Source organism: Zychaea mexicana, assembly GCF_025766255.1.
Source record: "Zychaea mexicana strain RSA 1403 chromosome Unknown BDB00scaffold_17, whole genome shotgun sequence".
NCBI classification, from domain to species: Eukaryota; Fungi; Mucoromycota; class Mucoromycetes; order Mucorales; family Lichtheimiaceae; genus Zychaea; species Zychaea mexicana.
In genome coordinates, this window is record NW_026516680.1 from 208,234 (window position 1) to 232,050 (window position 23,817).

General features: G+C 42.5%; 7 protein-coding genes across 7 annotated transcripts; 4 read left to right on the forward strand and 3 right to left on the reverse strand.

Moving 5' to 3' along the window:
- Window positions 1-462: 462 nt before the first annotated feature.
- BDB00DRAFT_811132 (Man1-Src1p-C-terminal domain-containing protein) lies at window positions 463-3,262 on the reverse strand. The gene is made up of 10 exons (XM_053122600.1): window positions 3,183-3,262; window positions 2,833-3,062; window positions 2,707-2,754; window positions 2,376-2,613; window positions 2,120-2,305; window positions 1,661-2,055; window positions 1,490-1,578; window positions 1,301-1,407; window positions 1,104-1,222; window positions 463-1,017 (listed from the first exon to the last, which is right to left on the reverse strand). Exons 1-10 carry the CDS (start codon window positions 3,211-3,213, stop codon window positions 811-813), a joined length of 1,650 nt encoding a protein of 549 aa, XP_052982228.1. The 5' UTR covers window positions 3,214-3,262; the 3' UTR covers window positions 463-810.
- Window positions 3,263-3,363: 101 nt separating this feature from the next.
- On the forward strand, window positions 3,364-3,872 carry BDB00DRAFT_759212 (putative DNA-directed RNA polymerases III 12.5 kDa polypeptide; the record flags this gene model as incomplete). The annotated part of the gene is made up of 3 exons (XM_053119104.1): window positions 3,364-3,468; window positions 3,552-3,639; window positions 3,742-3,872. 3 exons carry the CDS (start codon window positions 3,364-3,366, stop codon window positions 3,870-3,872), a joined length of 324 nt encoding a protein of 107 aa, XP_052982229.1.
- A 44-nt stretch (window positions 3,873-3,916) lies between these two features.
- Window positions 3,917-7,977, reverse strand: BDB00DRAFT_178716 (uncharacterized protein). The gene is made up of 8 exons (XM_053116360.1): window positions 7,493-7,977; window positions 7,263-7,358; window positions 7,126-7,191; window positions 6,887-7,042; window positions 6,668-6,767; window positions 6,325-6,536; window positions 6,087-6,242; window positions 3,917-6,023 (listed from the first exon to the last, which is right to left on the reverse strand). Exons 1-8 carry the CDS (start codon window positions 7,683-7,685, stop codon window positions 4,168-4,170), a joined length of 2,835 nt encoding a protein of 944 aa, XP_052982230.1. The 5' UTR covers window positions 7,686-7,977; the 3' UTR covers window positions 3,917-4,167.
- Window positions 7,291-7,977, forward strand: BDB00DRAFT_811140 (uncharacterized protein). Its single transcript, XM_053122601.1, has 3 exons — window positions 7,291-7,313; window positions 7,392-7,418; window positions 7,502-7,977. Exon 3 carries the CDS (start codon window positions 7,711-7,713, stop codon window positions 7,921-7,923), a length of 213 nt encoding a protein of 70 aa, XP_052982231.1. The 5' UTR covers window positions 7,291-7,313; window positions 7,392-7,418; window positions 7,502-7,710; the 3' UTR covers window positions 7,924-7,977.
- Window positions 7,978-8,999: 1,022 nt separating this feature from the next.
- BDB00DRAFT_811143 (WD40-repeat-containing domain protein) lies at window positions 9,000-10,637 on the forward strand. The gene is made up of 8 exons (XM_053122602.1): window positions 9,000-9,067; window positions 9,129-9,176; window positions 9,271-9,386; window positions 9,474-9,625; window positions 9,705-9,794; window positions 9,885-10,071; window positions 10,154-10,274; window positions 10,345-10,637. The coding sequence occupies exons 1-8, from the start codon at window positions 9,065-9,067 to the stop codon at window positions 10,558-10,560; spliced, it is 933 nt and encodes a 310-aa protein (XP_052982232.1). The 5' UTR covers window positions 9,000-9,064; the 3' UTR covers window positions 10,561-10,637.
- A 695-nt stretch (window positions 10,638-11,332) lies between these two features.
- On the forward strand, window positions 11,333-13,863 carry BDB00DRAFT_953602 (uncharacterized protein). The gene is made up of 5 exons (XM_053129623.1): window positions 11,333-11,581; window positions 11,656-12,120; window positions 12,206-12,489; window positions 12,605-12,820; window positions 12,927-13,863. The coding sequence occupies exons 1-5, from the start codon at window positions 11,467-11,469 to the stop codon at window positions 13,500-13,502; spliced, it is 1,656 nt and encodes a 551-aa protein (XP_052982233.1). The 5' UTR covers window positions 11,333-11,466; the 3' UTR covers window positions 13,503-13,863.
- A 4,142-nt stretch (window positions 13,864-18,005) lies between these two features.
- On the reverse strand, window positions 18,006-18,731 carry BDB00DRAFT_759218 (uncharacterized protein; the record flags this gene model as incomplete). Its single annotated transcript, XM_053119106.1, has 1 exon — window positions 18,006-18,731. A coding segment is annotated over one exon (726 nt), but the record flags the coding sequence as incomplete, so codon positions are not given.
- Between the last annotated feature and the right edge of the window lie 5,086 nt (window positions 18,732-23,817).

Consider the following 23,817-nt stretch of genomic DNA (forward strand, 5'->3'; position numbering starts at 1 on the left):
AGGAGAGAAGTAAAACTTATATATAATACATCATTAGAAAACTAGGGTTGTTGGGAGGGTGCACTCTTCTTTAAAATCACATGCTTTCAAACAATTCAAAGCTTGCTAACGTCTACGGAATAGTCAGCAATATAAAACACTAGCAGCCGATTACTTATTATCATAGTAGGCTCAACTGTATCCTACTGTACAATTATCCAAGAAACGTACGATGAGATGTCGCTTGTCAACTTTCTGGGACGGATAATTTGATTATGATGGCATTTACACTAAAAGGTTCTATCTCCAACAGTGAGTAAGCTTTATCACAATACAGTATTCATATCTAAAGAAGCCTCACTTGCCTAGCCTTAGATCTACATGCAACATTAGAAAAAATTATGAACATGTACCGCTGAATGCGATGTAGACTAACAGGGAGTTTTACGGATCTTAAAAGTAAGAATAACTTATTACTTGTAGGTTGTATTCCAAGGAAGGATGAACGTCTTGGAAGCTTAGAGGCAAAAATGCATAGTATGCATCATTTTGAAAAAAATACGATGTACATTATCATTATTAGTATTATTATTGATATTATCATTTCTCATTTAGAGAAGGGTCAGTTATGCCAATATCTTAGGTGTAGTTTTACATGTTGTTTGGCTTATATTAAAAAAGAAACGTTATGTAGATGTAAGGCATTTACTAATAATATAAGTAGATATGTTGCTGTTGTGTATATGTAAACGTGCATGTAAAAGAAGAACAGAAAAAGGGAGAAAACGAAGCTGATAGGTATATCATTTATTTTTAACTTTCAAGATTTTATTAATGTGAAAGCTCCCAGTATTCGCAGGGTTCACCTGCTACTTCACGAAATGCTCGTCGTACTTGTGGATGGGATTGTACATTCTGAGATATTCGGACCCATTCGTCCACTGATCCTGGTTTGTTTACATCTGTCAATTTCACACGCAGTTGAGATACCGGCAAGCCTCGTTCAATACCATCGGGATCCGTCAAGTGTTTTTCCAGCTATTGTTAACAGAAATTAGTTAGTATATATTACATACGCTTTGTTATTCCTCCACCATCTGCTCCTTTCGTGGCCAAATACTCACTTGTTCCTTGAGAAGACTGATCGCTTCAAAAACTTTTGCCTTTGTGTGTCGCTGAACACGCGTGTGCCACATGTGGTTATACCAGCCAAATGATAGAATGGGAATACCTGCCAAAACGCCTGGAAACAACATTATTGACTTATAATTAGTAACTGTGTTTGTTTATATTCGTTCTCAATAGAGTTAGGGACACTTGCCTACAGCGATGCGCTTGACCCTGGGAGATGCTTCAGCAAAAAACATACGGACCGAGCATACCATTGACAATTTTGCTTGTTCAGTGCCAAAATAGGGCTCACCGTCACTTGGAAATGATAGTAAAAAGTTTATCGTGTAAGTGGTCGACTCACATATATACAACCAATAAAAGCTGTTCAACTGCTTACATTTCCCAATGGTGGACTTTTGGATCAGCTGCCAAAGACGTAAATGCACTGTCCAGTACTTGCTTCAGCTTATCACGAGACCACTTTGACTAGGAACATTAAGGGGTCTTTAGTGAGAACCTTCTTATCCAAATGATCTCATTTTGACACTAAAAATCAATGCCAGTGTACCTCTGACATATATCTGTCTTCAACAACTTGTCTGATATCGCTAGCCTTAGTGTGAACCATGGACAAGCCTTCGTCGGTGCCGAATCGTGACACATAATCACACACATGTTGACCCTGACGACGAGCAAGAGCAGATTTGATTCGTTTTTCGGCCCGAGCGACCGCTCGACCAATGGCAGAGTCTTGAATACATTCATCCGCGACAGGTAAAATACCGAATGCATTGTACAATGCATGCCGACGCTTGTAAAGACCAGCACAATGTAATTCACCGTCGGTGCAGACACCGTGGTCCGGACATGGAATACATGACGAAGAAAGTGATAGAAACTTTTCTACGGGTGAAGATGACATTGATACAGGTGACGACGACGACAGTACTGGTGCTTCCCCTCCTACATGATTTCAAAAGAATAGTGATGAGTTACAAAACAAAAACGTTAGAATGTTTTTCCATACCTTCTTCATTACTGGGGCTGCAGTAACCATTCTTGTTGCGAGCAATGACGATCATAGCAGCACTACCCACAATGAACAAGACCGCCAAAATGTAGAATCCTCGTAAAAGTGTCTGTGCAGTGCTCCAATATTCCTGAACGGCATCCAGCGCTCGTTCCTTCTTGGTCATGTTGGCCTTGGCAGTATCTAATCCAGTAATATATAGTAATTTTAAGCGACAAAAATGATAGTTGGCAGGGGAAAAGTGACCCTTTACCTTTCTTCAACCAAGAGACTTCGTCCTCATCCACTGGCTCATCGTCGACATACTCCTCGTCACTGTATTCTAGGTCACTGCTACTTGCTATGTATTCCTCATCGTCTTCGTCATCATTATAGTCGACAGTGACGTTGGCCATAACAACGGATTGCGGAAGCGATTTCTTTTTTGTTGCTGCCGTCTTGGTGGTAGTCATAGTTTCTGGAAACGCGTCTTTGGTAGTAAATGTCGAAGACTATGGTGTGATTGTATTAAAAAGTTGTAAGTGTTGCTAAATAAGTACCAGATAATTAACCGGGTTTTTATTTTGACATATAATGATAATTACCTTTATCTTTTTATCAGAGCTAGTAGGCGTAGGTATAAAGTTCTTGTCCTACCATAATATATGTATCCGTGATGTGCTCATATGCAATAGCAGATTTATGCAGAAAAAAAAGGTGCGTGGACTCACTTTTCTTTCTGTTTGTACTGTTGTTCTTTTTGCAGGAATTTCTAGGTCATTCGCACTCGCATGTTTTTCATTGTACTCCTTGATTATTTCTTCACGCCTAGACAATATATGCGCTTGAAACAAAGCCACCAACTCTGCTCGTTTCATGGAGGTGGGAACAGCAATGTCGTGTTGCTGCAGAATGGTTTTAAGTTGATACCGTCGTAAAGAACGGGGAGGAAACCGATCGTCTACAACAATTACAAGAATAAAATCATTACGTATCCAAGTTAGGTTCAACTTAGAGGAGAAGGTTTTTCGGAGAGGTTCATGGTTGTATAACAAAAGCATGATCTCATATTGTATTTTACCCAGATAGTATAGTGCGTCTGGCACGTCCATTGTATCGTGTATCGCAGGAAATAGAAAGGCGAAAGAGAAGCACTAAAATTTCTGACTGTGTGGTAAAAACCACGGAGTTTTTTTAACTTTTTTTTTTGTTCTTTGGTTCTCCATTCTAGCTGAACAAACAATACCCCACCCGTCCTCCACATGCTATTCTGTCCAAGCTGTGCCAATCTTCTCCTGATTGAGAACGAAGACGGTCAGGATTTCTTCTGTCAAACATGTCCGTACACTTATAGCATTCAAAAACGGGTAAATTTATATATGAAAAGCATCGACGGCTTTACTTTTAAAAATAATACCTGGGAATTAATAAAATGTATTTTCCTCAATAGCATACAACGCGCAAAGAACTTCAACGAAAAGAAGTTGACGACGTTCTCGGTGGCGCTGACGCTTGGAAAAACGTCGACTCTACAGAAGGTAAAAGTGTATCTTATAAAGCATTGAGGGAACTACAAAAGCGAGTAAGCCGTACTAAAACAATCTTTTTTCTTTGAATCACTTTTGAATCACTTTTAATAGCAACGTGTCCGAAATGTGAGCACGAACGGGCCTTCTTTATGCAGATCCAGATCCGTTCGGCCGATGAGCCATCTTCAATCTTTTACAAATGTTGTAATGACGAATGTCAACATCAATGGCGCGAAGGTTAGGTTGTTATCTTCCTTTTTTTCTGCCAAAATAAAAAAATGTATATATTTTCTTTTTTACTTTGTCGCTGAAGTTGTGTGTATGATATATGTGTGTCTGCGATTGATGTGGAAAGGAGGGAGAGCATAACAAAAGCTCCTTTGGCTGTTGTTCTAGATGCTGTTGGAAATTTTACAAAAAAAAAAGAAGGGAAGGCGAGGTCGAAAGGAGAGAGAAGGAACAAGTAAATGAAAGATAATAAATACGTGGGAAAGAGGTCTGAGGTGATTGGGTGGGTAGGGAGATTCATCGTTGTCACTAATAAGTCGTGGCGGAAGCCGTCGCTGCCGTAGCACCACCAGCAGCAGCAGTTGGAGGATCCATACGATTCATGGCATCGCGTAGCATAGCCATTTGAATTTCCGAATCTTCCAGTTCTCTTGTCGTCTCTTTTAATGCCTCTTCACGCTCACTGAGCATCGTCCGAAGCCGAGCAATATCATCCATGCTTTCTGCCAACTTCTGCTTGAGCGAAGCGACCTCATTCCGTGCCTTGAGATTGGCCGCCTCCAATTTCGATATCGTGATATGCGCCTCGCTCAGATCATGTGAAGAAGCCTCTGGCGTTGACAGGGCCTGTGCCAACTGCCGTGTTAATTCTGCAATCTGCACTGCACCTTCTCTTGCTTGTCCTTCCGCCTTCACTGCACGATCATGCACGCTGGCCAATTCTTCCAGTGCGCGTTGGTGTGCTTCTTGTGCCTCCTGTGCACGCTCGTGGGCTTCTTTAGCCCGTTCATCTGCTGACACGCGTGATGTATGGTCATGGTGTGCACGTTGTTGCAATTGCTGTAATAACCGGGTATTCGATTCGTGTTCAGATAACGCTGTTGCCAACCGCTTTTCCAGATCCGCAGTGCGGTCCGTCTCATCAAAGGGCTGGCGGGCCTTGAGCGCTTGGTATTTGGCCTTGAAATAGGCAGCCTCTTGCAATGCAGCCAGACGCATCCGATCGGCCTGCTCGACCTTTTGCGACATGGGCTGTGCCTGGTGTCCTATCGATTGCTTGACCCGGCGCAGCTCTGTCTTCATTGCCACCAGTTGATCAAACAGCTTGTATTTTTCCGAGTCAGTCAAGTCCATCAATTCTTCGTCGTCGTCGTCGTTGTCCAATGCATGGCCCTGCTCCGCTCGTATCTTGCGTGCAATCGATACTTCGGTTCGCCACCATTGTTCCTTTTTACGCATCTCGCTCACAATCATTTCACGGGCTCTCAGTTCGCGAACCAGCGCGGCCTTTTCTTCCTGAATGCGAGTCGTTGATTGTGAACTTGAGGGTGGTGTTAAAGGTAGAATATCCTGTTGCTGCTGCGGTGGTGATGGTTGGGGCTGCTGGGATTGCGGTTGAGGTGATGGATGCTGGGTAGCATGGCCGTTTGTTTTTGGCCGATCATCGTAGTCCTCACCACCAGTCATGGTATGTCGATATGTGTTATTGAGCTTGACGCCTTCACGAGACGGTCGAGGTGGAGGAGTAATGCCATTCATCGTATTGCGAGGGTGATGTGGCGATTGTTGCTGTTGCGGCTGTTGTTGAGCGGGTGGATGAATAGGTGCTACAGCTGCTGTCGCTGCCTCGAGGCTTTCGGCTGCGCTAGTCGTCGATGACGGAGATAAGGGCCCATGCTGTTGTCTTATGGAACCATCTGCTGAAACGGTTGTATCAACATCGCTGAATGGCATCGGCGACGTTGTTCGTGTACGTCTTCGTGCAGCTTCTGGTACGACCGAGGCATGCCGTGGCTTTCCTTCATGTTGCTTGGAATGCTGCTGCTGCTGCTGCTGCTGTTGTTGTTGCGACGGATTGCTGCTGCTGCTACCAGGAACAGGTGTAGATGCTGACACTTGTGGTTCGAGTTCATTTTCCCGGAATGGGATAGTAGGGTCATTATATTGCTGCTGTTGCTGTTGCTGATAGGGATAATGCTGACTCTGGTACGGTTGGCTAGAATTAGGAGGCGGTGATCGAACAGGCGTGCTTTGCGAGTTTTGGATATTTGATGGGATTTTTCCTCGCAGTGAACTGTCGTGCTCATTAAACGAATTTGAGGACGGCGAAGGGGTGATTGGTGGAGCTTGCTGTGCAGCTGCTTCGGGTGGATACCGAATTTTTGCTAAACATTTGTTAAATTAGGCACACTATATCTAATACACATTCAAGTAAGATGGTAACTTACAGCTATCAAGGATATATGCATTGGATACATCGTCTAATCGGCCAACATTGTTATCGCCACCAAGCACAATCATTTTCTCCTTTACTGTTGCGATCGAAAGCCCATGGCGTGCAGATGGGGTGGGTCCCATATTCTGAAACATGTACCACCGTTGACCTAAAATTATCACATTTAATTGGTTTTGCTGCTGCTTTCATATATGTCTCTTTTAGGATGTTTTTGTATGATGTGAGCCTACTTTTGATACGGAAAGCACACAAGTCACCCAGATCTTGACCGTCAGGACCACGGCCGCCGAAGATGTACATGACACCATCCACCATGGCACACGAGAAATCGGTACGTGGTACTGGGATATAACCCACCGCAGGCACCTGCATCCAAATCCGTGCCTGCAAGTCAAATGCCCATATATCGTTGTAAAGATGATCTCCGTCTGTACCTCCAAAGCTAATTTTTTATAAAACGTTGCATTTAGTTTTGTGCAACACAACTGAACATTAATCTTTTCTTCTTCTTCCGATCCAATTGCAATAGACATAAAAGAGATAAACAAACAAGCAAACTAAAAAGAAACTCACATGTAGAGCTTGTTATCAAAAATGACAGATGCATGGCCAGCCCGTGCGGACGGTCCATCTCCATTGGGTGTAATGTATTCCCATTGTGGATTTGACGGGTCTGAATTTTTTTTGCAAGCGTGTTAGAAACCATGTCTTCTCTCTCATATCGAACACACATGTATGTATATATGTCATAGAATTATGATCATATATGAGCTTCAAAAGAAGAATGCTTACATGTATTCGTATTGAATGCAACCATGTCATCCAGATACCTTCCAGCACGTTGTCCTCCCCAAATGTACATTGCACCATCCACCATTACACTTGTGTGTCGTGATCGTTCCACAGGAATATGTCCCTCCATACGAATCCGAGTCCAGTGTCGATTGCCTAGTTCATTACAGAGACAAGCTTTTAGGAAATCATCATACATATATACACTTTTCCTTAACAAAAAAGCTAGTCAAACTTACTACTATTATAAATATACACGTGGGGATCCCATTTCTCATCGGGCATGGTTGGTTCACCGCCATATACTAAACAGTTACATTCAGTCGACCGTAAGTAAAACACCTACACTATACAGAAAAAAGAGAATCAGACTTACACAAAGCAAAGTTGCCAATAGAAACAAATGTCGCGTAACACCGAGGAGATGGTAAATCACCTGCTGTACTAAGTGAATTGACGGATAGACTGTTACCTAAAAGATGTTGATTTTTTTTTTGTTGCATAGTTAAATTTTGCAGCAAGATTAAAAAAGGTAAATCAATAATTAATCGACCATTGGAAGCTCTATTTCAAACAATTAATTGTTTTACTCTTTAATATTCTTACTGTCTATAGAAATTAGCTCTCTTTTGCCAGTGTTGCGATGAACGCCTCCAAAAATAAGAATTTGATCGGATGGTAAAACAGCGGATGCATGACCCGATCTCGGGAAAGCTTGGCTCGCGCTACTTATTTTGCGTTGTGACCATGGGTATATAGACTTGTCATTGTTCTTTGTAAGTTTTGAGAACAACGACATTACGGCTTTTGGACGTTTGCGATTAATGATGAAAAGTAAATTTAAACTGAGAAAATATCAAGCAAGGTTTCGGATTGGTTGCGCGTTATCTCCCCTTCCTTCCTTTCTTTCTTTCTTTGATTGTGCGTTTTGTCGGATAGCCTGTGAGTGTTTGTGTGTTGAAAGAAAAGTAACGAAAAAAAGGGAGGAGAAGAAGAAAGAAGGAATCTACAATTCTAGAGATGAAAGGGAATATTGAGTTTTGGTAACACACAGCTGTTGCGTTGTGGAATAATAGCACGAGCAAAAAAATAAGCGGGGTTATCCTGAAAAAGTCGAATCGCGTGCACGGGCAGAACCTCATTTATTTTCAACCATAGCAACAGATCGTTCTTTATCACCAAGGTAACAAGGAGACGAATTCCAAGACTTAAAGTAATGATCGTGACGGATGTAGCTACGACAGCTTCGATTTTGTTGCCTTGTCAGAGTTCTTTTTTAAGTAGCTTGTGTCGTACTATTATGTTCCAATTTACTAGTAAAGGAGCTCCAGTCCGAACGAACGAACATCATTTAAAGCACTCTTTGTGACACCAAGAACTCTTTGAAATCATCAAGCCACCATCAGTATATTATGATGCCATGGTTGTGCATGAGCCTCTCTTCTTCTTCTTTTTCCTTCTCTCTCTCTTTCACTCACATGTATTGCCGAGATCAGATACCAGCACGTAAAGCCTCCTCTATTATGAATTCGGGGCGTACTGAACAAAATGTGTCATGTCGCGCAACGCTTTTTCCACTTTTTACATGTGGTCTGTGTTTAAGGTCGTGGTACCCGTCTCCCCTGCTTATTGTTCCTTTCCCCACCCCTATCAGTAAAAAAAGCAAAGCAGTACTATAGGCAGTAGCAGAGATCTTTAATTAAATCATCTGTCGGCCACACATACTTATCCCTTCTTTTACTATTATTGCCTTCATTCAATATAAATGCAAATGAAGCTGTGCCTGAAAAAGATAAATACTTAGCGCTGCTGCTGGGTCATTAATGAAAAGTGATAATCGTTTATATAGACTTGCATACATATAAATAGAAATATCTATAGACGCAAAAGTAGACCCTCATTATGCCCCATTGGCTGTTTATCGATACTCAACGACATTTATGCAAACCAAGACCCTCCCCGTTCCTCTTGACTTCGACCCACATAATAGGCGCTGAATATTAAAAGAAGAAGCACGAGCTGAACAAAACGACCAATAACGGCGGAGTTTTTCGGTTTTGCTGGTCAGTGAGCGAGCTCGTGAGCGATGACACGTACCAAAGTTCCAAAGGCGTGCTTTATCTGCAGTCTCTTTTGACTTTTCACTTTCTTCACAAATATATAACTCTTTTCACAGCAATGGTAAAATTAGCAGTCTAACATACAAACTTATGGTTGAGATACTTATGCACCTTTCTACTAGTCACAAACCGCGACACAGACGGTAGAGACGCATCATGAAGACATGATTGTAAGTTACATCGAAGGCGGACTCTATCTCCACCACAACACGCGATATATGTATATGTATACGCTAACGAACAACAACATTTCTAATATTCTAGCACGATGCTCAACTCGATTACTACTCCCGTCGATTGGCAACAGCATCTTCAGATCAAAGTATTAAAATTTTCGATGTCGAAGGCGATTCTCAGCGTCTTGTGGAAACTTTAACAGGGTATGTACGCAATTGGGTTGGTGAAAAGGAAGTAAAAAAAAGGTTAAACTGAAAGAATGGGGGAACGGATGAAAACAATTGATTTAGACATGATGCTCCGGTGTGGCAAGTATCGTGGGCCCATCCCAAGTTTGGCTCAATCTTGGCATCGTGCTCGTATGATGGTCGAGTGTTTATCTGGAAAGAACAAAACAATACATGGACGCGAATCAAGGAACATAACGTACACACAGCTTCAGGTAAATTAAGCTACTACTAGATTGGAGGGGGGAACAAATAGAATAAAGTGTTACTTAGTTTATATATTTTATTTGATAGTCAACTCTGTAGCATGGGCACCGCATGAATTGGGCGCTATTCTGGCTTGTGCTTCTTCGGATGGCAAGATCTCTGTTCTGGAATATCGAGGTAAAGAAAGAAACTTGAGAAAAGCGGGATTCTGATCAAGGATGATGGTGAGTGGCTAATAGGAAAAAAAACTACTGATGTTTTCGTTAGAGGATGGCTCATGGGAGAACTATGTGATGGATGCGCATGGTATTGGCTGTAATGCTGTTACTTGGGCACCTGCTGCTATGCCCGGATCACTCGTTCAGACCAATGGTGGTGCACCTCCTAACGTGACCACTGTCAAGAAGATAGTCTCTGCAGGCTGCGATAATTTGATCAAGATCTGGACATGGCGGTAAGTTGAGGCGAAGAAGGAGGTCTTTCTCGGGAGGACTTTTGATGGCAGTGTAGCTAATGCAAAGGATTATATAAACCAGCGAGGACTCAAAGTCGTGGAAGGAAGAAGAAACATTGGATGGCCATTCGGATTGGGTGCGCGATGTTGCCTGGGCACCCAATGTAGGCTTGCCCAAAAGCTACCTGGCTAGTTGTTCTCAGGTACGGGTCTTACACCAATAACTCCGAAACACAGACAAATTTGTCTCTAAAACAACCATGATTTCTACAGGACAAGTCTGTGCTGATCTGGACGCAAGATACCCCTAATGCTAAATGGACCAAAAAGACAGTTGGCCAAAAGTTCCCCGATGTAGTGTGGCGAGTGAGCTGGTCGCTATCTGGCAATGTGCTGGCAGTGTCGTGCGGCGACAACAAGGTCACGCTATGGAAAGAGAATGCCAAGGGTGACTGGGAATGTATCCGAGAGTTAGAGGAGAATGCTTAATAATGATGATAATAATAATAATAACATATAAAAACGTAGCAAATGCGACAAATAAATGTGCTGATTGCTCTTACACATCTGCCAAGATTGATGCTGCGTGTCGAAGAGCAGGAAAACATGAGATTCAGTACACTATAAAGTATGAAGCACCACCCAAATGAAATCCCGTTAATGGACTAGTGCAGGGAACACAGCGCACTATTATACAGCTTATTGCAACGCACGCAATCCGTCTTGTCCGGCTCCCAGTACTATGATAGGCCTGTGTCTGATAATCAACGAGCCAAGCTTATTAGATCGCCTCCCCCCAGAATAAATGATCTTTTAACTCGACCCTTGTTTCCCCCCCCCTCTCCTTTTGCTGAGATTTTTATTTTCTGTAATTTTCTGTAAAAAAACCAGCCCTAAGATGCTTTTATACGGGCAGCACATGGTATCTCGTGCTGCTGGGCGTTTTGTTGGCGTGCAAAGGGAATAAACAAAAGTGTGCTCGGAAGTAAGCGTACATGAAGTGTGGGATCGACCTAACAAATAAACCATCATACATTTTTTTGTGTCTCTGGGTTTCAGATGACTTGTCCAGACTAGTGCGGGGATTACCAAAGGCGCTATCCTTCTTTCACACTGGGCGCTCCATAATATTTGCAGACGTCAGAGGATCTTCTTGGTTTAAAGACCGGTTTTTTCTGTACAACAGAAACCTCTTTTTCTGTCCTACGCTTCAAATAACTCAGCGACGATCTCTTTTTTCTTTATTTCTTTATTTCTTGCACTTATCTGCTCTTTTCTTTCCCGTTTCCCTTATATCGTCGTCGTCGTCATCTTCTTCTTCTTCTTCTTCCTCCCCCTCGTACCACACAGACACACAAAAAGATCAGCACCATCCCATCCGAATACAAAGATATTATGAGAGCTCAGAATGGCCATGATATACATTTCCGCTATAAACTCGCCAAATGCCTTACATTCGTGAGCTTGATCGCCGTTATAACCATGGCTCTAAGTTCGTTCCTTTACCCTGGTAAATGTCCTAGCGCTCCCCTTGAGCATTCTCTCTATTTTGATTATTTACAATAGCTTTGTATAAACAAACAGGACGGTTACGATGGACAGCAGCAGATGACGACGAAGATAATAGTTATCCGCAGGCGGATACGGCAGCAAGCAGCAGTAGAGACTGTAGCTTCAAACTCGACACACTTATTCCTCAGAGTCCTGACGGATCATACACTCCTCCACCGCCCGACGAAACATTACTACGCGCCGTCGAGCTTGCGTCCAACAAGGACTATCAGAACTATTGTCAAAGCTGGGACGAGGTCAACGGATTCGCTGATAACAATGACAACAATGAGCTCGATGATGATGGCTGTGGCGTATGGCAGCAAAAATACTTGGCTCTGCACGAACAGCGTCTGGAACAGCTGCAGCGATTGAAAGCAGGTGATTTCGAAAGTTTCGGTCACGAGTCGAAGCCAGAGTATGTTTCCTACCTGTGTGAAAGTGATCCTCAAAATAGAGGAAGTCATGGATGCGGTGGTCTGGCCGATCGAATGAACGGTAAAGAAGCTATTTTTGAACTTCATGTATCGCCTTATTCCCATACAATATACGCATATTGCTGACATTTCATTACTATTCTTAGGCATGGTGTCCACCTTCTTTTATGGCTTGCTTACAGATCGCGCGTACTTGGCTCATTGGGAAGACCCTTTGCCACTCGAAACATTATTCGAAAAGCCATCGATTGACTGGAGCTTTGATCCAAAAGAGATGCGCGAGCTGTTTGATAAGAAAGAAGACGCTGATAACAACGACTACCTAAGCTACAAAAAAGTCAATACCCTTAACCAGAAATGGGGACCCATCGGCAGAACCATGTTTCCTCACGGTGCTACCCAAGACTTTAAAGACCTTTGGAACGCTTCGGTGAGTAATTATCTCATTTGTTTCCACCTTTGCTGCACAAAAAGCTTGGTAGGGAATACCTATATTTAACTCCCATTTCCCGGATTTTATTTTTGGGATTTCATTCATTTTGTAGTACGTGGAGTGGCATGGAAACCGCGCTTTTGTCATTCGAACCTTCCGAGAATCGAGTATATACCCCGAAAAGCTTAACCAACTCGGTTTGACCAAGGAGAACTCGTTCAGATGTATCATGGATTACTTGTTCCGTCCCACCATTGGCGCTCGTCAGTTCATCAATGCGTATAAAAACATGTTTGAAATGGACAGCATCCTAAGCATTGGTCTTCAGGTAAGGAGGATGCCCGAGGGGTGGAAGATACGGCAATAGATCACCAGGGCTGCCCATGGATTCCGCTAACACAAGTTTTCATCAACATCATCGTCTCGTCCTCTAGATTCGCACAGGAGATAGTGGCATCGTGAACCCAGGCGATGACCTAAACACCTTGCAAATGTGGGATTACTTTATGATTTGCGCCAACCAACTCCGTGAAGCCAAACGCGAACCTCACCACAAACAAGTCGTTTATTTCCTGATCACCGACTCTGTACGTTTGCGCGACGAATTTGTATCATTGAACCACGACAAAACCAAGGCCCAACAGTTCCTGGGCGACAATCATCAAGATGTCACCATGGTCGTCACAGGGTTGCCCATTGAACATGTCGAATCAAAAACCATCAAGCCGAAATTCCTGCACAACATTACCAAAGCGGACCTGACGGAGGACGAACAGAACACGTTGGCTGGCGTGAATGCTGCAGTGATCGAAAACTGGCTGCTGAGCTTTACAGACTATCGTTTGATCAGTCGTCAAGGCTTTGGTAAGCTCTCGGCGTTCCATAGCAAGTCGTCACATACGACCATTGGTATGCCTAAATTGTCGCGCAAACAAGTCGCTGTCAACTGTGCCAACCCTCATGCATTCATCACATTCGATACTCTCAGCACTTGGTGGAGCTTGGGTTAAAGCACAACCTTTACCTTTCTCTCTATATCTCATATGCCCTTTTTATCCACATCCCTCCCCATGTCACACTATTGTTCCAACATCACGACTCCTAAAACGAACAACTTTACTCGCATCATCTCATTTAATGTATAATTTTTCTCTAACACATTCATTTTCCTTGCCACTATCAGCCATGCCATACTACCTCTCACGCGTGTTACATATGTAGTTGTCTTCCTACCGCTCTAGATGTTACTTTTATCTGCACCTGATGGTATTTTTCTTTTTCAACTTGCACATAAAAATCCCTTTAAAGGAATTTTTTATATATCAAAAGTCGACTTTTCAGTTTGTTTTACCCGAATATAGCAAATCAGCAAGCTATGTTTAGCCCTGCTTTTCTTAGGATTGTGTGTGTGTCATCAATTTCCTCAAGGTACGACGCTAAGCCTTTCCGTCATACTGTGTGGCATCCATATACTTGATAATAAAAGTCTAATAGTAGCAGTAACACAAAACAATGCATAATTAGTCTTGCCTTGCTGTAGTTGCATTATTGCAAGTTCATGCGTGAATGCTCCTAATTAGCAGCGTAACATAGCAGCCCTTACAAACTACTAGCGCTAAATAATGTACCATATTTTCTGCGCCGTCAGGGTGATGAAAAATGTTATCAAATAAGGTCTTGTGTCGTCATTTCTGTTTTGTGTACAACGTCGTACATAGTTTAGCGGGAAACGTTATACAAAATGAATAACAATAATTTGGTCATATATGCTTTATATATATATGACGTGAAAAAGAAGAGAGCCCATCTTTTTGTATGGTGGCAAACTGATGTATCTATAAAAATAGCGAAAAGCATCTGTGAAAAAGAGCTCAAACAAATAATACCTCGTGTATCACACCTTGAGAACTTGTTGCTTTAGGTAACTGCGTTGATTAAACCAAACAGTGTACCTGCTCTACACATATCATCTAGAGGAAAGATGTTGCCACGTCATCATCATTACTACTAATTTTAAATATGTATTTTTCATGACGCAAAATACGCAGAAACTAGGGATGCAAAGTCCCAAAATGGCGTTAATATGTAGCCCACTCCTGTCGTCTTCCTGGGTTTCTTTCTAAGCAACGGTCCTTAATTAAGTAATTTTTCTGTAGACATTCCTGTGAAATCCCGGAATTTGCACAATCTCTTCTGCACCTGGCTGCAGCAAACTACTGTGAGCAATAACGCTAGTATATAATAGGTAGCCCCACTTTTTAATTATCGGGGTTACTGCAGAAACAGAAATAATAATTTGCAACAACATACGATGCTTTTTCCACAATCGCCATACCAGTCGTACCTCAAGGATGACTTTAAAAGAGTGCTAATGAAAATGTTAACGAACTCTAGAGTCGAAAACATATAGCAGCGTCGTCAGGTACACCTCCTTTCTCGAATTAGAAGGCTTTGAGTTGTAGTGACTACAAAATTGATGCGCCAACACCACTGTTGTTCGTATATACATACAAATGGACAATCGGGCGCTTTTTATAAGGGGAAAACAAAAAGGTTAGTATACTACGGTATATTACATACATATTTCTTCATATAATAGTCAGGAGAAAATATCTTAGCTCTTTTAACGTCCATAATATAATAAGAAAGATACCCAAGGGTTTAAAGCACGCCACATCTCAGTGTAGTACTATTAGTGCGAACTCACAAGACTAAAATATATTTAAAAATGCAAGGTCTCCTTACGATCTACGGTCTCAAATACATACATACATACTTACACTAATTTAATGGAACACAACTATAAAATTTCAAATCACTTTGCAAGTTTCCACCTGGCTGCTGCTATTACATGGAGGCTTTAATCTCATATAATCTTGTCAAGCTGTCAACTGTACAAAAAAGCCGTTGAGAAATTCAGCCAGCAGCGGCATGAAGGACTCTATGGCATATAAAAGCTGATGCAAATTTGTGCAATGCAATCTTTCTTGCAGATAACGTCATATAAGTATAATGGAATATGAACGGTGATTCCAGCTACTATGTACTGTGGAAGGTCTGTTAGGGGCATATACAGCCAAATTCACTGAAAGAGAAATGGTAGCTATCTTGTAAAAAGTCGCAGTACAAACCTCTCCATTTTTGAAGGAGGATAATGTTATATACACAGTTGGCTTGCAGATCAAGATGTCTGAACTTACAAGCAGAGCACTATGACTACTGTTATATTTCGATGATACTCGTCATCAAAATCGCCATCTGTAGTTTGTTTGAAGAGCCTTATTATTTTTTACTTTTTCTATACTAGCACCAAGAAACTAGAAAGAAAACGGTTTATGGAATGGCATACGGCGGTTGATGGAAGCTGACATTGCTCTTATGATTGTCTACACTATAATATAGCAAAACAGAATATGCATAGAGAGACATTATAACACAATTCTTAATATGTTGAAGCAGCCTTGTAGTCGAGACCAATTATTTTTGAATTTTTTTCGACGGCCATGCTAATAAGCCAAGACATCGTTGTAATTCCTTGCTGTATGGCACGCTGTTTCCTCTTTCATTTGTATGTACATCACGGACACAACAAAAAAAATACATGCATTTTACCGAATATGTCTCTTCGGGAAGGAAGGTGCAGTAAAGCCAGTGCTGAATCGACACCCCGAATAGATTTTGTTGCGAACGGTAAAAAAATGTCATGATAAATGTTGTGCGTTTGGATGACCAACGTCCATGAAGGGACGGCCTTCTTCACGACGACACTGCGACGGGTTTAGAGCTTATGATGCCCAGGTAGTTCAACAGGAAAGCGCCAGGTTGTAGAATCTATACGAGCGTTTGTCGGGTAAAGATGGTATATATACCGTTTATCATCCATGTACTCGGATCTTCGCCGTCTATGGCTGGCTTGCGACGGGTATTACCGGTGCAGGTCTCAAGTGCATGTATCTTCCGTCGAGGTTCCAGCTTTTCAGTTGCTGTAGATGATGTCGGTACGTTGCTATTAGATTTCCAGAATCTAAGCACCCATTTTTGATTTTTTAGTCTCCATTGTCTATCTCGTACGTAATTTGCATTTCTTGCGTCTTATATCATGACATGAAGTAAGTTTTCATCCCCTTGAACTCGACGCTCGCAAGCGACGTGGTAGTAATGAAACAAAGTGCAATGTACTTTGTGAAATAGCGTACCAAAATAAATATAATGATTTTCAATGAATTGAAAAGTTACGTTTCCAAATGTCGAGTCAAGCTTGGGCTATAAATGTATACGTTAAAGATGATCAAAAAAGCTGTAAGCTCATTGTGTGCCCATTGTGTGACGTTGGCGCAGATTCCAAAGGCAAAGCTGGTGCAAAGCTGAGCCCGATGTTAGAGGAAAAGTGTTAATTCCATGATTGCAGTAGGAAGTACATCGTAGGCAGATAACCGAATGCTTTGGTTGAGACGTTTTATTTATACATACTCTACAGGAAAATCAATACTGCAAAACGATTCTTTTTCCTCTCGCACTCACGCTTCGTTCGAAGTATCTTTTCCGTGTACATATGAGGATGGGTTACGCCATTGAATACAAAAGAATAAACAATTATTTGTGCATCGCTCTATGCTTGTTTTGTGCTTATATATGAATATGGATTGATGCAAATATGTCTATACATTTTCTCGCTGTAATGATGCAATGATGGTTTCTAACGATCAGTTCATAAGGATGTAAATTTATCGTTAATTATTATGGGTTTGATTAATAAATTACGATGCAAGATATGGTTCCTGATGTTCCATATTGCTTATATCCATAGGAACAATGGGATAACTCTTGCAATCTCTGTCTAACACTCGGCAAGTGTTTCTAATTTGGTTGATTATGAAGCACACATACGAGTTTGACAGGTACAATTTTATGTAAACATTTGTGCACTTTGGGAATGGAACCTGATGTTACACGATATGTAAAGTCATACATGGCGGGCGCCTTCTAATTCTTCCGAAATACTCTACAGCCGTAACGACGGAAAGAATAGCCGAGAAAACTTTGTAAACTGGTTGTTGCTACCACTGTCGTCTATTAGCACATGTCAGCACAATCCTTCAGCTTAGCTCTGCCATGATTATATTGCGGTGGCGACATTGATGGACTGGTTCCGGTTCTCTGGCTAACGATGGATTGTTAGCTGCATTATTATATACATAAATAAGCAAAAGCCTCGAATGCTGGACAGGAGGCCGTTTAAGCGGAGCTGAGCCCAACTGCTCGAAAGCAAGGATTATTTTTTTCGTGCTAAAGTATATAAACGATATAGACTCTTTCATTTATTTATCTCTTTTGGCGTATAAATATGAAAGTTATCGAAGGACAGAAAGACGTATATATGGTTTCCGGAGGATATTTACAGATAAAGGGTTGTTGGAAGGGATAAGGTTTGGATGCAGTGATGATATACAACAGAATATAATATATGGGAGGGAATGGATAGGATGGGAGAAGCCGAGTTGTTATTTACTTTTTTAGTTCACGCGGCGCCAGCCGTAGCCACCGCCACCACGCATGGGGTACTGTTGCGACCAAACACCCACGGGTTGGTTTCGTCTGCGTACAAGCATCCATTGAATCAAAACCGACAAGATCGTCAGGCCAAGAGTACCGCCCAGCATACCACGGACACCAGGCGTTGATTGGATTAGGACATCTGCATCGCGGGCATGCAAGAACGAAGCGACCGCGTCGGTAAAACCGGTTTGCACGTACAAGTCGACGCCAAAGAACACCAAGAACGAGCCGACGAATGCAGTGGCAACGACGATAATGGGACGTTCAAAGAAGGCGACCAACACAATACCGACGACGACAAAGCAGACGATAAGAATGGCGCGGCCCCAGTTGGATGTGATCAGGCCTCCGTCGTCCCAAGCCAACAGCCACAGTGCAACGAGGTAGCCCAACAGGGCACCCAGCAAATACACAGCCAAGAAGAAGCAGCATGATAAAATAGCTCCTGCAAGTACACCCACAATCACCGATACAACAAGCAAAATCGTTTCCGTGTTCTCGCCGTAGTCCTGTTTGGCGTTGCTCAGGATGATGTATGCGACGTTTGCGCCTACCAAGAAGCCGACGATGAACATGGTAAAGTGTTGGTGCACGCCGCCAACAAAGCACAAGTAGGCGCCGGCAACGAAGAGGATGATGGACAAAACGACAGCGTGAACGGATACAGAGTGCCCCATTACTGTAAACAGTGAGCGTTTAGTTTACTGCGGTTGTTGCTTCACTTTTTCTGTTGTCGTGCGTCTGCGTATGTAAACGCATGGATATACAAAAGGGTACTTACTGTCAAAGGTAACGGTGTTTTGTTCCGACAGCGGGTCGCGTTCCACCAGGGGCAAGGCGTTGACGAGGTGGGCCAGCAGGCCAAGTAGCAAAATGGCAAAGGAGAACTTCTTCATCAGTAGCAAAGCAATAGAAAATGTAAAGAAAGGAAGAAGAAGAGAAAATACTTTTGTTTTTGTTTCCAGCCCGTGTCTCTTTTATATGCTTTGCATGCCGGCTGGGTCTGCTGGTGCTTGTGCCACCTGAAAGTGGACCTTGGCATTCGGAGTTCGGGTTCCATACAGGAAATGGACAGGCCCGTAATTCCAGTCGTCAGCGTAATGCGCCACTGTGGCAGCTCTCTTGCTTTTATTTTTAAACCTCTTTTCCTGGTGGTACAGCCAAGAGGCGGTCCGTTGATCCGGGAATACATTCTAACCTGCTGCTGGACGATGTAGCGCCATGATGTCATGGATCCACTCTATCCACACGCTGTCTCTCGCTGCTACCGTCTGCTTTTAGGCAATGAAGAAGAAAGACCCATTGAGCCGTAACACAGATCCGTTAGCCCAATTATTACTTCCTAATTGTTCTGCGAAAAAAAAAAGTGCAAGCGCAGATCCAAGCAGCAGACGTTCGTTCCCTCCCATAAGTTTAAAAGTCACGCTAAACCATTTCTGGATTTTTCTAAAAAAAGCCAAGAGAGAAGCTCCGGTTAAAAATATAGAACAACAATGGAAGCAAGCAACTGTCTTCTGATGTCAAGAAGTATTGGTTGCGCGTGGTTACCAGAAAAATGCCAAGGCTGTATTGAAATTTTATCATAAGGAGTATTCAAAATTGCATGTTTGATCTGCACAGTATCCTATTTGATACCAGCCTAAGACAAAAACGATCGATGTGATCCTTCTTTCCACTTTTTCTCGGCTCCAAAAGTGGTAATTGTGGGCTAAGCAGCTGTATCCATGCTGTCATCAGACCTATCTTAACCCACATGTAATAAGGTTTGCATGCTACAAACCTCCTCGTCCATCAGCGGTCAATGGTGATAAACAAAGGATTGCGTTTGATCGTCATATGTAAATAGCGGGTGTTTGAGTACACTCCTAAAGTCTGATCGAGCCATCTCAACCATGGAACTCAAGGTCGCTTTTATCCGTAGTTTGGTCAAGGTGTTCTGAGACCGACGCTGCTTCAAGTATCCACATTGTTCAGATGCCTGATCTATATGGACTCTCATTAAGCATCACGTTGTGCTAATGGTGCCAAGTTAAGTGACTGCTGCAACACTGGTCTTGTCGTAGTATTTCTCCCTGCAAACTGTCGTCCAGATTCAAGTACACACGCCCGTTTCCACCATTCTTTGTCGTGCAATGATGCTATGCGTTCCAACAAAATTTTTTACAGCTCGTTTGTACTGTTGGGGTGGGGGTGGAGAGACGTATTTAATGATCAGCTCCCATGGCTACTCGGCATAATTGATAGTTTCACTAAGAGTTCAAAAATTGAGATGCTCGGTGGAAAAGCCTATGAGGAGGTACTACTAACTTATCATTTGAGAAATATTTGAAGGGAAGAATTTTTGGCCGTAGTCTTGAAAACATCGTCGGCATGTGTAGATCGCAATATGCGTATCTGTACCATGAACCGCTCCAATTGCTCAGGCGTTACAGCGGCGTGGGAGCTACTGACCCACTGTATCGACTGCATGTAATGCATAAGCGGCCTTTCAGGTACTTTAGATCTCCTTAACAACCAGTGTACTTTGTGTACGCAGATGAGAGCCCGTTCTTTCTGCGCCAGCAAAAAGTTTCATGACTGCACCCAAGAAATTGCCCTCCTGAGAACGTAGCATGCTCAAAGTACCATGTCGTAAAACTGCCAATGACAGCTTGTTGGAAGACCAGCGCATGCTGACAGATGGATGGAAAGTACAGCACTGAGGAGCACACATTATGGTCTTTGCCGAAAGCCTTGTAAGTGACATCTGTCCCACTGGTTGCTACGAGAAATCGAAAAAAACGTTGTATTTCCTGTACACGAAAACAAATGATGAGACCAGGGCGCATTATATTGGAGGACACAACGCAGTCAGCATATTTTTTCACCAGTCGTAAATAGCTCGCAAAAGTATTGACGGCTATCTTGCCACTGGTAAACGATACACCGCTCGTTCACGAGACCATGCGAGAAGTATTATGCCATTGTTCACTATTGTATATCGTCGCACCCCACCTGTTTTGTCATTCATTCTGTGTACTGGATCGGTAGGTACTACCCCAAGTTAAACACATAGGGCTTGTGTATGTGTGTTGGTGCCCAGCAACTCAAGCAACAGATCACTGCCGGGGTGGTGGTGAAAGTAATGGTCTTTGGTGGATGTGATTAGGATGTGTACACGGGCCGCTGTGCATCTTCAGGATTCTCGTGCTGCTTGGTTGACGCATGACAGATCAGCCGTCTGTCGTTTTCGCATTTTGCTTCTTGAAAGCTGAGCCTATATTCAGATCAAGGCGCTCCTATTTGCGCGTTTGCCGGTTAAATCATGCTGCTGCCTCTTCTCTCGCAAAGCCATTTGGAAATTGTGTATGAAAGTATGTTTTATCTTGTAGACGACTTCAGCAGCCTTTCTATAAACAACGAAGACATGTGCTACGTAAATAGAGAAATATCATGACTTTACTTAACCTGGCGGTAACCTTGGCCAAAAAAAATAGGAAATAGAAACTTACATTTTAAGCCAATATAGCAAGGTTGAACCAGAAAGAGAGAAAGAAAACTTAGTACCATTTTTGAGTGGTATAGTACATATAAGTAACTTATCCAGTAAATTCGGGTTTTTGCGGTTATACAAGACATAGTTTTATCCTATCGTAGTTGAGGCTACTTTTTCCACATTATATAACATCAGTGTTTATATCAGAATAATAAAATTTGTAATAATATCAAACAACTTCCCGCCGAAACTTCCATCGAGTGTCATAAGATCGACATATTGGAGTTATCACGTTGGTAAGAAGTATTTCTTGTATGGCATCTAGGACAAATTTGACTTGTAAGATACTCTTCGATCATAACAACATACTTTGCTGGATGGGATTGGTTGCGTCTGGTTGATTTAATGTAGTTCAACAAAGCCGTTCTGAATATGTTCCCGCGAAGTCCACCATAACGAGCAGCACCAAACGCCACCACGGTATGCCTGGCAGCCTCACAGCATTGTCTCCGGGCGCTAATGGCTTCCACTTTTGTTGGTTTGCTGCTGTATCTCTGGGTCTCCCTCTTGGTATTTTCTGCTACCTGTAAACAGTCGTTTGCACATTTCAGTCAGCGCCTTCTGCTTGGTTCTGTAGGCGTGGTATTTGAGTTATTTCAAGCCGATTGTATAGCAGCCCTTGATTGCCTCCCAGCTACGAAATCGTGCAGTCTTCTCTTGCGGATATAACTCATCGTGTCTTCGCTTTTAAATTCGGTCAGTAACAGGACTACGTTTTCGGGTGTTTTCAAGAAACGTATGAGTAGCAAATTGTTGGATAATAGGTTGTTCCATATTAATAACACTCCTAGAATGCTTCTTGGTAGCCTTTTGAAATCAATAATTTCTTCTAACTGACTATGTGCAAATCCCTCAGTGGCTCTTGTTTGAGGCACTAGCTCACGAATAGAGATGTGCTGCTCCATTCTTTATAAAACATGGGAAAGCTACGGCAAATACAGTGAGCGTTGGCATAGTAATCTTCAACGGTCGTGTTCAAGCTATGTAATTTTTGGCGGCAGTCAGTATTAAGATTGTTGACGGAGGTTCTGTGAGCGTCGGTAACTTCATGATTATCACGGTAAATCATCTCTCGACCAATACAAATAGCATTATATACTCGCTCAGCCAGGTCAGGCTTCACGCCTGTTGGAAAAAGAAGGTCTGGGAATTCAGTAGTGTCCCAAAGCCTCGTAAAGAGTTAACGTTGCATTTTTGGATCAAAGTTTGCCCACACATGATTCTCGATGAGTGTCTAAAAGATACGTATTACTATCGTGTGTATGGTGGTATACTGATTGTTGGGAATATGTCGTTCTCTATTAACTGCCTCTCCCACATAACTACTCAATTGTATGAAAGCTTCACGAATCTCAGCATTGCCATGTTCCCTTGACCAGGAAATAATGCAGCAAAGTTATATAGACGCTTGTGCGTAAGTCTCAGAACAACTTCACCAATTTTCAAAAGACTCAGACAGAACCAGTTGACGAATAATCAGGCTGCATACGTAACATCGCTAATATGACGAACAACGCGACGAACCACCATTTCTTTGGTCTTGATTGAAGTTTTCGGCCCTCGACATTGTTTTTAATATGGCTTTGATAACAAACATTGCTCTTCACGCTGTCGCGGGCGGCGATGAAGGCCACAGAAAACTCAGACCCCACGCACCCATGCGATCCGATGCTACGACTACTGAACTACACTGAAGACCGGATACATTCATAGCAACATAGCAACACCCCTCTCTTAACAATAATTGTCACACCATGTATCACACATATAAATATCATGTTACTTTAAAAGAATAAAGAAACACCTTTTCTTTCACGGACTTGTTGGAAAGGCCCTGCGAGTGAGCATACCCCGTGGGCATAGAAGGCCTGCTGTATACTTATATCTATTTTTGATCTCGTAGTCTACTTGTGTTGTTAGCGAAGTACTCACAATTCCGCTGTTGTAGTATCGTACCTTGTATATTCTGCCAATTGTATTTCGATTCTGGTCTAGAGTTGCTATACGATTGGACTATTTTCAACCGTTTATTAAGGTAGTTAGCTTGCTGGTGTTTTACTGTATCCTCATATTTGGCTCACATGGCAGGGCTTTTTCTACCAGGTCCTGTCCCTGTTACCAATCCCCCTCGGCAATACAACGCACATGAGCCACGAGCTCCAGTTGCTGTTTTTTTCCCTCAGGCTTTCTCTTAGATGTATAGAAGTAGAAGATTTTTGTCGAGACGCTTTCTA

Bases quoted from the DNA above. Each gene is read 5' to 3' on its own strand.
- BDB00DRAFT_953602 (XM_053129623.1), top strand. From the start codon at position 11,467: ATGAGAGCTCAGAATGGCCATGATATACATTTCCGCTATAAACTCGCC. The intron at 12,121-12,205 runs GTAAAGAAGCTA...TACTATTCTTAG, and splicing joins TCTGGCCGATCGAATGAACG to GCATGGTGTCCACCTTCTTT. The intron at 12,821-12,926 runs GTAAGGAGGATG...CTCGTCCTCTAG, and splicing joins TCCTAAGCATTGGTCTTCAG to ATTCGCACAGGAGATAGTGG.
- BDB00DRAFT_811143 (XM_053122602.1), top strand. The intron at 9,177-9,270 runs GTAAGTTACATC...CTAATATTCTAG, and splicing joins CGCATCATGAAGACATGATT to CACGATGCTCAACTCGATTA. The intron at 10,072-10,153 runs GTAAGTTGAGGC...TATATAAACCAG, and splicing joins ATCAAGATCTGGACATGGCG to CGAGGACTCAAAGTCGTGGA.
- BDB00DRAFT_178716 (XM_053116360.1), bottom strand. From the start codon at position 7,685: ATGTCGTTGTTCTCAAAACTTACAAAGAACAATGACAAGTCTATATAC. The intron at 7,359-7,492 runs GTAAGAATATTA...AACATCTTTTAG, and splicing joins AGAGCTAATTTCTATAGACA to GTAACAGTCTATCCGTCAAT. The intron at 7,192-7,262 runs GTAAGTCTGATT...GTAACTGTTTAG, and splicing joins TATTGGCAACTTTGCTTTGT to TATATGGCGGTGAACCAACC.
- BDB00DRAFT_811132 (XM_053122600.1), bottom strand. From the start codon at position 3,213: ATGGACGTGCCAGACGCACTATACTATCTGG. The intron at 1,223-1,300 runs GCAAGTGTCCCT...TGTTGTTTCCAG, and splicing joins GGTCAAGCGCATCGCTGTAG to GCGTTTTGGCAGGTATTCCC. The intron at 1,018-1,103 runs GTGAGTATTTGG...TGTTAACAATAG, and splicing joins TCAGTCTTCTCAAGGAACAA to CTGGAAAAACACTTGACGGA.
- BDB00DRAFT_811140 (XM_053122601.1), top strand. From the start codon at position 7,711: ATGATGAAAAGTAAATTTAAACTGAGAAAATATCAAGCAAGGTTTCGG.